Below are 14,305 nucleotides of genomic sequence, written 5' to 3' on the forward strand. Positions count from 1 at the left end.
AAAGATTATTACATCAAATATATACAGCAGTTGAGCCTTTGGGGATTTTGAAGGAAGGGAAACCATAAAACAGCTAGAAGTGGGCCCTTTGTACCTGTCTGAACTTGGCCCAGGTAAGAGGAAGAAAAACAATCTCTTCCTTTTGCAACGAAGTGACTACAGAGGTCTCCCCTGGGACCCTGCCTTTCCCCCTCCCCTCCCCACCCCACCCCAAAATGCAGGCAAAGATATCATCCCTTCCCATTTTATACTCATTTCTGTACGTGCGAGTTTATCTGGGTTTGGTGGCAAGCCAAAGGTGGGTGGGGAGAGGCATTAAAACCTGGCAACCCTGTTCCCCCATCGCCGGAAGCCGCAGGGCTCCTGCCAGCCGTCCTCGGTTAAAAACGTGCTTTTTATTTCGCTTGCCTGCAGCCTCCTGTGCAGCAGCTCATTACGACCCGCTTCAATCACCGCTGCCAGCATCTCCCCAGAACGTTTTCCCATCCCCCCATTTCAGGGACATTGGTCGTAGCTGACATTTAAGGGAAATAACACTGATTTAAAAAATTACAACCATCTCCGCCTGAAGAACCCAGCAGCAATGACTAATAGAACAGTCCAGCGAGGAGCGCCTGTCGGGTCTCAGCTCCGCCGGTCCTTCCTGCCACACAATTCCCCCCACCCGAGCAGCACAAATCACCATTTTCAGGCACCACTCGAAGCTGCCAATTCCACTTTCGCTTAATCTCATTTTAAATCCGGCTACAGATGAGGCTCTGTCGCTGGGGTGCGGAGCGGGGCGGGGGGTGGCAGGCGGGGCGCGAGGCCTGGATGGGAGGGGAGCGCAGGCGCCCTCCGCGGTTCGGGGCCGCGGGCCGATCCCCAGACGAGTGCAGGCCGCTCGGGCTCCGCGGCCGGCGAGCCCCGAGGGGCGCGGGGCGCAGACAAAGAAACCCGCGCCGGCGCCGGTCCCGCCGCCGCTCTCCTTCCCCCGCGCCTCCTGTCGGCAAAAGAAGGCCATCTGAGGGCCAAAGGGGCTAGTCTTCTGCTCCAGCAGACAGCGGGCGGGAGGGTCTCTCTCCGAGGCTTTTCCGTTTCTCACCGTACATTCGCAGACCCCGTGGCCTCCGACAACGCCCCCTGACCACCCCCCAGCCCCGGCTGGCACCCGCAGCGGCCCTCCCGGGTGCGCACCGGGCTCCGACGTCTGGCCCCGGGGAGGCGTGCGCCCCGGGCGCGCGAGGTGCGGGCGAGCGAGCCCCAGGGCGGGGGCGGGCGGGCGCGCGCAGGGCGGCGCGCGGGGCGGGGGCGCGGCCGGGACACGTGTGGCGGCGGCGGGGGGGACGCGGTGCCCGGGGCTTTAAGAAGGTGTGGAGGGGGGCGGGCGCTTTCCCAGGCCTGGCCGAGGGGCGTCGCGCAGAGGAGACGGAGGCGCACACAGGCGGCGGACGACGCGCTTCGGCGCCCGCAGCCCCGGCCCCGCACTCCCGCGGCCCCAAGAAACTTTGGGAGCCGCCGTCGCCCGCGGAACTTCTCGGCCGGCTTCGCTCCCGAGCCCGCTCGGCTCCCGCCCGCCGCCTCTCGCCCGCCTTCCGCGTGGCTCCCCGTCCCGGCGGCTGCAGAACTGAATGCGCGAGCGGCGCTCGTGGCGCGCGGCGGCGGCATGGAGCGCAGCGGCTGGGCCCCGCGGACTTGCCTCCTGGCGCTGCTGCTGGGGGCGACGCTGAGGGCGCGCGCCGCGGCGGGCTACTACCCCCGCTTCTCGCCCTTCTTTTTCCTGTGCACCCACCACGGGGAGCTGGAAGGGGATGGGGAGCAGGGCGAGGTGCTCATTTCCCTGCACCTTGCGGGCAACCCCACCTACTACGTCCCCGGACAAGAATACCATGGTAGGTACCGCGGCATCGCCGCCCGCCCGGTGCGCCCGCGAGCGCAGCTGCTGCTGCTTTGCCTTCTCCAAGGGGCCGTTGCAGCAAGAACCCAAACGACCCTGCCCCTCGACATTGCGCTCTGTGGAGGGAGAGAGAACAAAGTTAGTGGAGACTCGGCTCGCGAGTTGGGATTTATTCTCTACTTCCCTCCCGCGTCTCCTCGTAATGAGCCGGTTCTTGTGGGAAACACCTGAGAATTCTCGGGGGCTGGAGTCTCTCCCTCTCACGTTTTGCTCCTACAGCTGACACGTTGAATGAGTCCGTACATGTTGTGTCCTTAACCCCAGCACCTGGGTTCCAGACCTTTGTCCTGCTCCCACTTGCCCCCGAAGGGGACCTGGGTGGCGTTGGGGCTGGTCCTGGGCTTTGCGGACGGGCTGGTGACAGGTTGACGCGCCCCGGTCCGCGGCGGCCCCGCCGTCGCCCGCCTGCCGCAAAGTTCCCGCCGCTCCCCGGCCGGGGTCCCTCTCCTTCCTCGCGGTGTCACAGAACCCTCCCGAAGTGGGGCGGCTGCTCCCAGCTCTCTGTTCTTTTAAAGTGTCGTTTAAAATGTCAGTAGTTGATATTTCTTCTGATTCCTCTCTTACTTTTAACATGCTGCTTGTTTTTAGAATGATCTCTGTGATGTTTATTAATGACTTTGTCTTTTATCTGCACAGCTTTAATTTCCAGGTAGGGGCAGGAAGCCCCTCATAATTTACCTTTATAGTTTAAAGGTATCTTTTAAAAAAGGATCATTATGGAGTCCTTCATCAAAATTAGACTTTATCGAAGATATAGTATTTAGCTCCAAGAAAAATAATTTTATATAGTGCATGTATTTTTTAATCTTTTAAGCTAGTAAATCGAGTGTGTGGGAAAATAAAAAGATACTATTTTCTGTATTTCCGCTGGAACTTCTGAATATTTCAGTTCCATGGAGCTTTTAAGCCACGACAAGCACTGTTTAGTTAGAATTTCAAGGCAAAAATACTTATACCCAACCAAATAGAAACTATTGTCTACTAATCTCATATTATAGGTTCGATCTCTTATAGGCTAACAGTTATTAACATGGCAGGAGATAATCCACGGAGCAGCTGGCATTTCAGATAAACATGCATATGAAAATGATAAGAATCCTTAAGTTTTCCATTTTTTTTAAAAACCTTTCATATCTGCTGTAAAAGGTTTAGCCTAAATAAATGCTTTGTAGAGGTTTAAAATAGTGCTTTTACAACTTTCTTGTGGCACGGTGGCAGCCTTGTCCGTGCAGCGGGAGTCTAATTCAGTGGAATTTTAGACTTTGGAAAATTAATTTTCTGTGACTAGTCCCTTCTTTAATAAAAGCACTTACCACATTCTCTTCCCAAGAACAATCTGGTGTTTTTCTGAGGTCATGAGAATCTGTAAGTGGGAGGACCAGCCAATATGATGGCAACCCAGCCCAAAGACTGCTTGATTGAGCCTGTCACTCGGACTGACCCTTAGCAAGAGTGCCTGCCTGTTATTAGCTCTAAGGGAGGGTGGTAGGTAACTGAGTCACAGCTGGGCTAAAAGGTGTGATTGTCGGATTGTGATGGAAGACCATGTGATAATACAAAGCCTTATTTTTTTTTCTGTTTTCCATATTCTTTGTAAGGTGCCAGCATAGAAAACTTAAAAATACCAAAATATGACATAGCCTTTGCTTTTGCTATAAAGCTAGCAAATATAAGTCATCCTAAGACTGGCCATAATCACATCCCTAAGTCTGAAAAGGAGTGGATGATCTAGAGTAAGAGTAAAGTGTAATACTTCAAGTTGGACATTGGGGGGAAAGTCTTAATTTCTACCTCTTTTCTACCACCAGAAAAGGTAGAGAAATTTTATTATGTAAGTTTAAGAAGATCAAATTATTATCAGCTTTGAGAACAGCTAATGTCAGGTTTTAAATTCCTGTTACCTGTTTTATCAAGTATTTAGATTTTGAAACTAGCTACAGGCCTTCAGTAAGAGTTTTTCCCTGTAAAATGTTCTACAGGTAGAAGAAATGTTTAAAAATGAGGTGATGCTTACATATGTCTCTTTTTCTTTGAAAATTTTTGAAAATTAATGTTAAAAATTAATTATGTATCATCTTTAAATATTGAACTGCTGATGGGAAAACTTAACCTAATATACTTTTGTGGTTGGCTCATTTGTTATGAGACCGAGATAGAAGCTCATTCAGCCAAAATTTTTTAAAGCTAAGAAATCTGTAAAATATTAGCTTGGGACTTTATTTCTAACCTTCTAAATCTTTAAAATATAGCAGCTATGTCAGGGAAAAATCAGTCTTATCTACAATTTACATTGAACTCAGCATTTGGAGCAAAGGTGTTTGGGTGCAGCTGATGGTTGTCACTTTTTACCTGAAAGAATACATTGAGATAGAGGTGGTATATACAACGGGACCTAACACAGAACGTTACTGTAGATCAGACCATGTCAGCTGCCCTCTGAGACTTGTGCTGTGTGACAGAGCTCAGAATGTGAAATGGAGAGGCAAATGTCAATCTAGTATAAAAATGGTTCAGAATTATGGGTCTTTGTATGTGTCGTATTTATTTAAAGGTTTCTATTGAAAAGCTTTTGAAAAAACAAAAATATAATACTAAAGAATTTGAAGCTTGTGTGTTTAACAGAATTGTCACGTATTTCCAACGTTAAGGAGTATATCCATCTATTTGCAGTTTTGCCAACTCTGTAAACAGTGCATAGTTACTTCTACTAGTTCTCATCTCTTAATTAAAGGGTATCATTTGGTACCTCTGTTGTCATCTTCCTATATCTCTTAAATTCTGTTGTCTATGACTCTCCAGAGATGGCATTGTTAGCCACAGTGAACTATGGTATCTTTGCATGAGTACACCTCAGTGTAAAAGCTCAGCGAAAAGAGGTCTCATACGCATCCTGTTGAATTAGAAAGGTCTCAAGGTCAGAACATTGTTTTTTCTAGAATTTCTTTTTTGTTGCACAAATTCCAAAGTATGGTCAATTTCTGAAACATGGTTTGTAGGCCCAAACCTGGAATTTTTTATAGAAAGTTGCAAATGATGGGAAAATAGGAAATAAAAACCTAGATGGTACACCCAAGTAGCCATTCCTTTTTCCCAGCCAGCCTATGGACCAGCGCAGAATGGTGAAACATGCAGAGGTTGAGTTGATGTCTGCACTTTTCCTTTCCCATGATAATCTTTCTTCCTCACCTCACCCCTCAGGTATCTACCTACCGTTTTTGTTTACAACCCCCCCCAAGCCAATTTATAGTGAATGTGACATGTCAGTATTAAATTCTCCCACAGTCTTGATTATGACTGTGGAAAGGTGTTTTCTCCTTTTTTGTTTAAAAGAATTTTGGCCTCAGTGAGCAGGTGGATAAGATATTTTGAGATAGGAAGACTTTTAGATACCCCTGAATTCATGTAATAAGGACCAGCCTACTCACGAGATTTAGTCAGTCACCGTCAGAAAAGAGAGGTCAGACATCACAGAAAACATTATCTGTGAAAGGCAAGCATAGGTAAAGGAGTCCATGGAAAGGGCGTGATCTTTGGTGAGGCAATTTATCTGAATTTCTAAACAGACTAGAATTGCTGTTGTTATGGTGGCATAAGGTGGGGCAAGTGTTCCCTTACAATGAAAAATGTACTCTAAAATATTGATTGAGGGGAAAAAATTCTTTCTTAAGCAGAACTGAATCGGTGGTATAGTATGATGCTTTCAAAAGGGGATTTTATTGTATTTTGTAAATCCAGGATCACTGTTGGTAGCTCTTTCATGCTGCATTTCCATTCCGTTATTTATTTAATCATATTGTGGGGTGGGTGGGAAAATCAATTCCTACTGCTAAAACTGAACATTTACCTAAAAAAGAGTATAATGAGGATAAAGTATTTAGGGCACTTTGTTGTAAGGATTGCCAGTATTACTATTATACATACATGTGTTCTGAAATCAACTGGTTGCTATTTATAAATCACTGTCCAAAGGCAGTACAGTGTAATGACCTTTTAAATATATGTATGGCAGACATGATTTTTGGTAATATCCTCTAGATTAAATTCCTTTCAAAGGAATGATTTTGTTATTTGAATTAAAGTGATCTGCTATTGCTAAGGTAACTGTGTTGTTGATCAGGTGTATGGTTATTTATCCGTTATACGTCTCAGATTCTGGAATCAGCATATTTAAACTCTCAGAATCATTTGTCAAATGCAATTTGTAAGTGAACTGCAGCTGTGTCCTGTTTGTACATGACTAAGAAAATTGAGGATTTTAAAGCATTTTGCTCCACTTGTTATATATTTCATCTCACTCTCTGCAGTTTATTTCAAACATTTTACTGATGTAGTTCAGATTGTTTCTTAAATCATATAAATCTTGCTTTAATTTATATTCCCTGTGCGAGTTTCAATTTCAACCATAAACTGGTTGAAATTTTCAGAATCATAATTGAAAACATCTCATTTAGGCAGATAGTCTTACTTCTTCACAGCACTACATTATTAGAAATTATTTAATTAGAATATTTCCCTCCAATCTTTATGAATCTTTATTTTAAACTATTACTTTTTATTTTCATTAAAAATGTTAGAGAATAAAATAAGAAAATTGTATCACTAATCATATAAGTGTATTTTTCATAGAACTGTTTTATCCCAATAAATTTTTCTTTTCATCTTTAAAAAGTAGGTGATAGGTATTTTAACAAGACTTTAAAATCAGTGCTATTAAGGTATTTTAACAAGACTTTAAAATCAGTACTATTAACTTCCAGATTTTTTCATTAATTAGTTTTATTCAAAAGAAAATATCTAAAATCTATCTTTGAATTTTTTTTTCCTCTTTGGAATTGGTCAACTTTATAGAATGTTCTAGGAACCTTACATTATTAATTGTTTAGGATATGTTGCATATTAAGCCATAATTTTCTTCTGATTATTTCAACTGCTACTTTGAAACTTATTTATTATGTCCTTAATCTTCACAAATAGTTGCTGATGCACTGACCCCTTTATTTCAAGTAGTCTTTACATTGGGAAAGCAGAAATAAATTGAGTGACCAGTACTTTTTGAACATTTGCATTTTAAAAGACTTGTATATATTCTCACACAAAAATATAAAATTCTTTATGTCATATAGAAATAGAAAAAATGGATGGCCCTACACTCCATCAGGAAAAGGAGGAAGGTGGAACGAGCAGGTTTCCTATGAACGGAGAGAAGTAGTTTAGGCTATGTCTGATAATGACATAACACGTATATAAGAAGGGAAATTCGTTTATCTAAATATTCTGGTTTCAAGAAACATTTGGGTGATTAATCTAGCCCACCGATTTTAGAGTCATTTATAAAATAGCCAAACTGTATAATTTCAGTCTCATCAACCTTAAGTAAAGAAGTATTAGAAACACATTTTCAGAAATTGGAATTGAATTTTCAAATATGAAGATTCCATGATGAATTCCATTCAAACACAGGAATGGTGTATTTAAAAAAAAAATTATTCTTGACTGTCAGGAAATTATTCCACATGAGGTGATCTTACTTTGGTGTCAGTTGGGTAGCTCAGAGAGTAATTTTCGCCATGGTCACCTGCCATGCCCATCTCATTGAAGGCAGAGCTTCTGAAGGGATGAATGCTGTGCCTACGGGTTAACCAATTATTTCTAAAATGTGTGCTTCTTCAAAACTATACGTATTCTTTTCTTTTTTATTTGATCCCCTATAGGAACCAGCTATAGCAACTAGACTTGGGAGTGTGGGGAAGCATTCGTACAAATGTACAAATGTTAATTTGTGGTTTAAGGCAACTCTAATCATTCAAAAAACAAAGCTAAGGTAATCAGATAGCTTTTGAATGCCACAAAGAGATACTTATAGAAACTCTGAGGTTCCAAAGTAAACATTGAAAACCCAGGTTATCTTTTAATGTGGAATTAGCCTTCCTTAGAAAAATAAAACTTTATTTTGAAAACAAAATAAATTAAATTTTACTGATTAAAGGGTTCTTTTAAACTATAGGAGAGCTCATGAGTGTTTCAGATAGCACTGGTATGGATGTACGCTCGTGCCCACATACCAAGTGACCTGGAGAAGAAGTGATAGAAGTTTACCAATAAGTGCTAAACTCACCTCAGAATCGTGTCTCTCGGTCTTTCCTGCTCTGTCCGTCTCTCCTTCCGTTTGTATCTCACCTTCTTTTTCTGTTGGTCCCTCTCTTCCTCCTCCTAAATTTTCTCATTGTCTTTCCTCTTTTGCTCCCGTCTGCCGTGTCACAGGTCCTTGCTTTCACTCTCCTCTTCCTTTCTCTTTTCTGCTTTATAACTCTGTTCCTTTTCTCTTTCTATTCTTTCTCCTTTTTCTTTTTCTTTCTTCCTTCAGATTTCCTCTCATCACCATCTCTACTTCTTTTCTCTCCTCTGACTATAACATAAAAAATATCAGTACGTTTGTATCAATTATTGTATTCGTTGGATATTCGCATTAATAGAAGTGGATGAATAGGCTTTTATATTACTCTCTTAAAAATTATCTTTTTGTGACATGCATTTGCCCTTTTAAAAAATTATGGGGAGCCGGCCTGGTGGCGCAAGTGGTTAAGTGTGCTCACTCTGCCTCAGCGGCCCCGGGGTTCGCAGGTTCGGATCCTGGGCGCGCCCCGACGCACTGCTTGGTAAGCCATGCTGTGGCGGCGTCCCATATAAAGTAGAGGAAGATGGGCACGGATGTTAGCTCAGGGCCACTCTTCCTCAAGAAAAAAAAAAAGAGGATTGGCATCGGATGTTAGCTCAGGGCTAGTCCTCCTCACACACACACACCCAAAAATTATGGGTTAGTTATTCTTAGTAGGAAAGCATGCCCTTCTTCCCACACTGTAAAATCTCTCAGAAGCCTGTAGCTGTTTAATTCTGAGTTAGCTACTTTCCCCACTGCCAGTTGTGTTGTCAAATTGCAGAATCTGAAGTTTGTGCACAAAAGCACACACATATATATGTATATATGTGTGCTTATATGTGCATAAATGTGCTTATGTATATATATAAACACACCATGTGTGAGAGTTGTAGAAATTAGAAAACTGTACAGTGAATTAGCTTGACTCTAAAAGGCAATTCAATTTGGAGATGTCTTGAATGCTTGAGTGCATGGAGACTTACAGTAAATTGATGAAGGACAGTCTCCATCATTACCTCAATCACCTCAAGTCATCTCACTTACTTGTCTCATTGCCAAGGTTCATAATTGCAGTTGCGTAACTATGGAATAGTGATGCTACCTTTTTAGGTAGCTGGCACTAAACACATAGGTCAAAAAAGCAGGGGTCAGGGAGCTTGGTATAAGGCAAACATTCGATTGGGACTTAAGAAGGGAGGTGTGTTGCTCTGGGCTAAGTCCCAAAGTCTTTCTTAAACAAGATCTAGTTTATTGTTTCGTACCATGTGAACTCTAATGTCTATGCCAGCTCAAAAATTCAAAGATTCTTTGGCTGAGAGCTCAGACTTATTACACTCACTAAACAGAGAAGTCTGGAGAGGCGCAATGATGTAGTGGAGAGAGTTCAAGCTTTGGTGGCAGAAAGCCCCATGTGCATATCCTTTCTGTCCCACTTATTAGTTATGTGCCTTCAGCAAATCACCTATCCTCTCCAAGCCTCAGTTTCCTCGTTTCTAATGTAGAAATAATAATATCTGTGTTTCAGGGTTGCAATTATTATAAAAGGTAATGCATGTAAAGTACCTGGCACACAGTAGGTGCATCCTAGATGGTAGTTGTTGTCATCTGGTACAATCATCTAACGTTAGTTCAGGGTGATATTTGAAACATTATGTATACAGAGAGGAGCTGTTCACCTCTGCCTGTTCGGTTTGTGCCTTGTCAATATGTGGCACATTTTAAGGGAAATTCCAAATTGAGTATATTGAGGAGGGTCACAAAAAGTGGAAAAAACAAATCAACTCGTCACCGTATATGTATGATCAGAAAGTGCTTCCCAGCCAAAATAAATATATGACTTACCTAGATTAAAACTGAGTTCATTCATATAGATTTAGTCCAACCAAAACTTTTAGTAATTTAGCCAATTCCTAAGTTAAGCCTTCCTGTTTCTAAATTGAGTATTTTTCCTTAGTTGACGGTCATGATAACCAAATTTTGCGTGTTTAGATGGTAGTCTCAGAAAGATGCCAAGATAAGTAAATATCAACATCGGGTTAATATATTTTGTCAAATCCTACAATATGTATATCTGCGACCCCATGTAATGTAATTTTAAAATACAAAATGATTTCAGTTAAACTAGAACTGAGAGAGATTGATTTTGACCGTAGACCCAGAGTTTATCAGGTCCTCAGAGACTGACTAAGGAAACCTAAATCCATAAGTCATTAGTTGGTGAAGTGGGAGGCTAGTTCATTTACAATAAAAATACACTTGTCAGAAAAGGCCTTGGCTGGCCAGTGCATTCCTTCTGTCCACTTTAGCAAAGCTCATCTGGGTGGGCAAATGACTATTAGTAGGTTGTTTGGGAGCATGGAGTTAGACGATCTCTATGGCAGATTCCAGCACCTGTGAAAGCTTCTCCATCCAACTCATGTCAGCTGGTCTTGTTGGCATCTTCTTCCATAGTATTGGAGGAAGATTGTCCTGTTTCTAGACTTCATAATGCCTTGTTATGTGGCATACATTGCTTGTTGTCTGCCTAGTCATTACTAGAACTACTTTTCTTACTAACTGATTTTGTTCAGAACAACTGTGTGTCCAGTTAAAAATACTCACCTCCAAGGATTCCTTACAGCTGTGAGTGGTCATGTAATTTAGTGAGATGAAGTGGAAGTCTACTGGGTGGGGTCTTTGGAAAGACTATTGATAACGTCGATTAGGATGATTTTTTTGTGTGTGTGTGTGTGAGAAAGATTAGTGTGTGAGAAAGATGTTACCCTGAGGTAACATCCCATGCCAATCCTCCTCTTTTTACTGAGGAAGATTGGCCCTGGGCTAACATCCGTGCCCATCTTCCTCTATTTTATGTGGGACCCCACCACACCATGGCTTGACAAGTGGTGCTTCAGTGAGTGCCTGGGACCCAAGCCTGTGAACCCTGGGCGGCTGCAGTGGAGTGCACACACTTAACCGCTATGCCACTGGTCCGGCCCAATTAAGAAGATTTTTAAAAAGATCCAGCAAATACTTGCTTTTTGCCCTGCACTAACCCATTTCTTTTAGCCAGGATGTAGTACAGCCATCTTGTGACCTTGAGGATAATGGTTACATGCTAAGGATGGTGGATCAGGAGTTTAGAAGGAGCCTGGGTCTTTATTTATACCTTTGAGCAGCTGTACCAGCCCTGGAATACCTCTTTTGTACTTCTTGTAAGAAAAGTTACTCCTATTAAGTCAGTTTCCTGTTATTTGCAGCTGAATGTAATCCTAATTAATATGTATTTCTTCAAAATACACAAATGACCCAGTTTACAGTCTCTTTTAGGTCAGGCACAATTCTTGTATCAAGCTCTGAATTGCTCTCGTGCTCTTATAGAATTGTTTTTGGTCACCTTTATGGAACAAGGATGTTTCTTAAGACACTTTTGACAATATGAAAATATCCCTCAAGGTGTGCTACTTCTGCAGGTGGAAAAAGTAGGGCATTTTATGTTAGCTTTTCTAGTAATGCTTTGAGAAGGTAACCTGTTCGTGACCTCTGATTTCTGGAGTTTCTTATAACTGACAATTTATGATAGTTAGTTTCCGTCATGGAACTTGATTTCCTGACAGTCCTATCTCTCTAAAATGCAGTATCATCGTATGTAAATCCTGTTGACATTTAAAATTCTTAGATGTGTGACATGGTTGTGAATGTGAGCTCTGCCCCGACCTTAACCTTGTTTGTTATGTCTGGCTCAGCCTCCAGAACCAGATCCAACATTGTCATTTCTCTTGCCTCCTGCACATCGACAGAGGAAACAGGCATTGCAGTCTTACCTTCAGGACCATGTAATCTTTCGTTGAAGCCACGTTTGTTATGAATGTTGGAATATCCTATGATCATAGTTCCAGTTCTTTTCTTACTTCCTTTTCTCACGTAAGCACTTCCTGCATTCTCATCCTGCAAAAAATGCTATATGTTTAGTGTTTGTGATGGAGGAAATTAGTTGGTTTTAGGCATTTTTAGAAAAAGTGGGTTCACATTTCCATTCTAAGCACCGATACTATCTGAGAAAAAAGACAACCCAAGGACTTACAAATAAATTAATAGCAACAACATTAACAATATCAAACACAAAAGTAGCACGTTGTGCCAGGTAGGCATTGCTCTAAATGCTTTACATATATTAATTCATGTAATTCTGACAACAACCTCATGAGGTAGGTACTATTATTCTCCTTTTATGGATATAGAAACTGAGTCACAGAGAAGTAAGTGTTTTGCCCAAAATCACAAGGCTACTATGCAGGAGTACTCAGTCTGTCTTTCTCCAGAATCCATACTTTTAACTGGTATGCATTTATTTTTAGAAATGACAATTATTTCAGGAAAGGGATAATAATAAGAAATAATAAAAGATATTTTAAGAGAGAGAACACAAGGAAGTAAAAGCTAATTTTGTTATTTAAAATAAAGAATGCAAAATCAAACCAAAAAGATGATATCCATGCCAAATAAGACCAGAATTTGATGGTCCTAAACGTGCCTTGACTAGACATTATCTTCCAGATAACAGAGTGAAGATATCTATATACTGTTGACCTGAAAGAGCTAACATGCCTTCAAAGTATGATGACAAATAGAAATATAAAAAAGTGATTTGCAAGTTTCAAATTTATTTTTAACATTCTGATTAATGTAATTTTTATTACGATTTTAAAGTAAACGGGAAATTTGTTCTCTGACTCACCAATAAAACTTAAGTAGGACCCGAATACAAGAGAATTATAAACTTAGACATTTTAAAAGATTTTCGTTGAAGTTCATCTGTTTGTAATATATGTCTTTCTTTAGGAAATTCCTTTAAGTGTTATCAGTCTGCAGGTTCAGCCTATGAAGTTGAGTGATGTGGTACACAGTGAGACTTCCGGGTGACAACCCAGAGCTTCCTGCAACGTCTGACCTGCTCACCAGTCAGAGGTCTGCTCTCACAGCAATAGTGACACTGATGGCATACGTTTGTTTTGTACTTGCCTTTGTGGGTTTTCATACATGCAGCAGGTCTTTAAAAAATCACTTTCTGTTGAGCTCATTTGAATGAGAGAAAAAGAGCAGCTGCCGAGCATCCTCTTTGCCCTTGCCCCCCAGTGATTTATCCCCTGCCGTGGAGGGCAGAGGCCAGCCCTAGGCTTTGTAGCAGCCAGGCCAGAGTGACACCTGAGGGTTTGCAAGGCTGTCAGTGTCTAGGGCTGAGAAGCAGGGTCTGCCCTTGCCTCTTATTTCCGTTAGTAATATGAAGTTTATCCCACAGTTTGCCATGAGCTCTGAACTGAGATCTGCTAATCCCTGGTGGAAGCTAAATCAGAGGTGGGAGGACAGATTCAGGGTGAGAGCTTCCTGTGTGGAACCCACATTGGTGCTCAGAGGGCCTGAAGGGAGGCCCATGCTTTCACTAGGAGAGAAAAATTTGCCTCATTGGACTTTAATGAAAGGACGGTAGCCTTTGTAAAGATATTACCAAAAAAATGTAGAGAGGGTCTAATATAGATATTTTCTTTTCTCAGACAGGACCAACCAGATCATTTCTCCCTTTAGCGTTCATCCATGGCCTGCGTCCAGTTGTAGCTCTAATGGGCAAATCTGTGAGCCTCAAGGGTGGGGTAAGACTGCTTACCTGATGATCTGACCTGATGCAGGTATTAAATCTTCTAGAATATTTCTTTCAAACAAATGGTGTATGTCAGCTTTTGAGGCAGGCACTTCAATTCCAAATAAATTGTGAAATATTTTAAACATATAGAAAACTACAGTAAGTGAAAATTCAAAATTGGTATCGCTAATGAATACCCAAGGGATGCCTGTCTGTATTCATTGAGATAAAGTGCAAATGCTCTGGAGATCAAGCTCTTCACAAGTGTTAAATAATACTCATTGATTTGACCTGCATCGTTGAATGATTTTTGCTCTTCTAAACAAGTTTGTCCTGTCCCAGCCGTACCAGTTGTTCCTGTGAGTTTCTACAACGTGATGAAAAACATGAAGCCCTGCAAACATAGAAGAATAGGAAATCTTGAATGTGGCGCATGCTTGGTTGCTATCCTATAGAAACTACCGTAAAAAAAAGGTCTATTGCTTTGATTCGTTGAAGACAAAAATTTCCGGTGAATAAAAAGAGTGTTTCTCCTTAGAAATGTTTGTTAGTAAAAGAAACACTTACAATTAGAATTTAAAGATGATTATTGGAA

At 41.8% G+C, this 14,305-nt stretch overlaps 1 protein-coding gene across 3 annotated transcripts in view; it reads left to right on the forward strand.

Annotated features, from left to right (window-relative positions):
* RELN (reelin) overlaps positions 1–14,305 on the forward strand; it is a 490,103-nt gene that overhangs the window by 14,081 nt on the left and 461,717 nt on the right. For 2 of the 3 annotated variants that reach the window (XM_004439311.3, XM_087441605.1), the window contains exon 1: positions 1,396–1,871. The exons of the other annotated variant lie outside the window; for it this stretch is intronic. In XM_004439311.3, the coding sequence (XP_004439368.2) occupies positions 1,646–1,871 (226 nt within the window). In that variant the 5' untranslated portion in view covers positions 1,396–1,645. Of the gene's footprint in view, positions 1–1,395; positions 1,872–14,305 lie in introns of those variants that run through there. 3 annotated transcript variants of the gene reach the window in all.

The sequence above is a fragment of the Ceratotherium simum genome, chromosome 1 (assembly GCF_057802395.1).
Source record: "Ceratotherium simum simum isolate JZ-2026a chromosome 1, ASM5780239v1, whole genome shotgun sequence".
NCBI classification, from domain to species: Eukaryota; Metazoa; Chordata; class Mammalia; order Perissodactyla; family Rhinocerotidae; genus Ceratotherium; species Ceratotherium simum.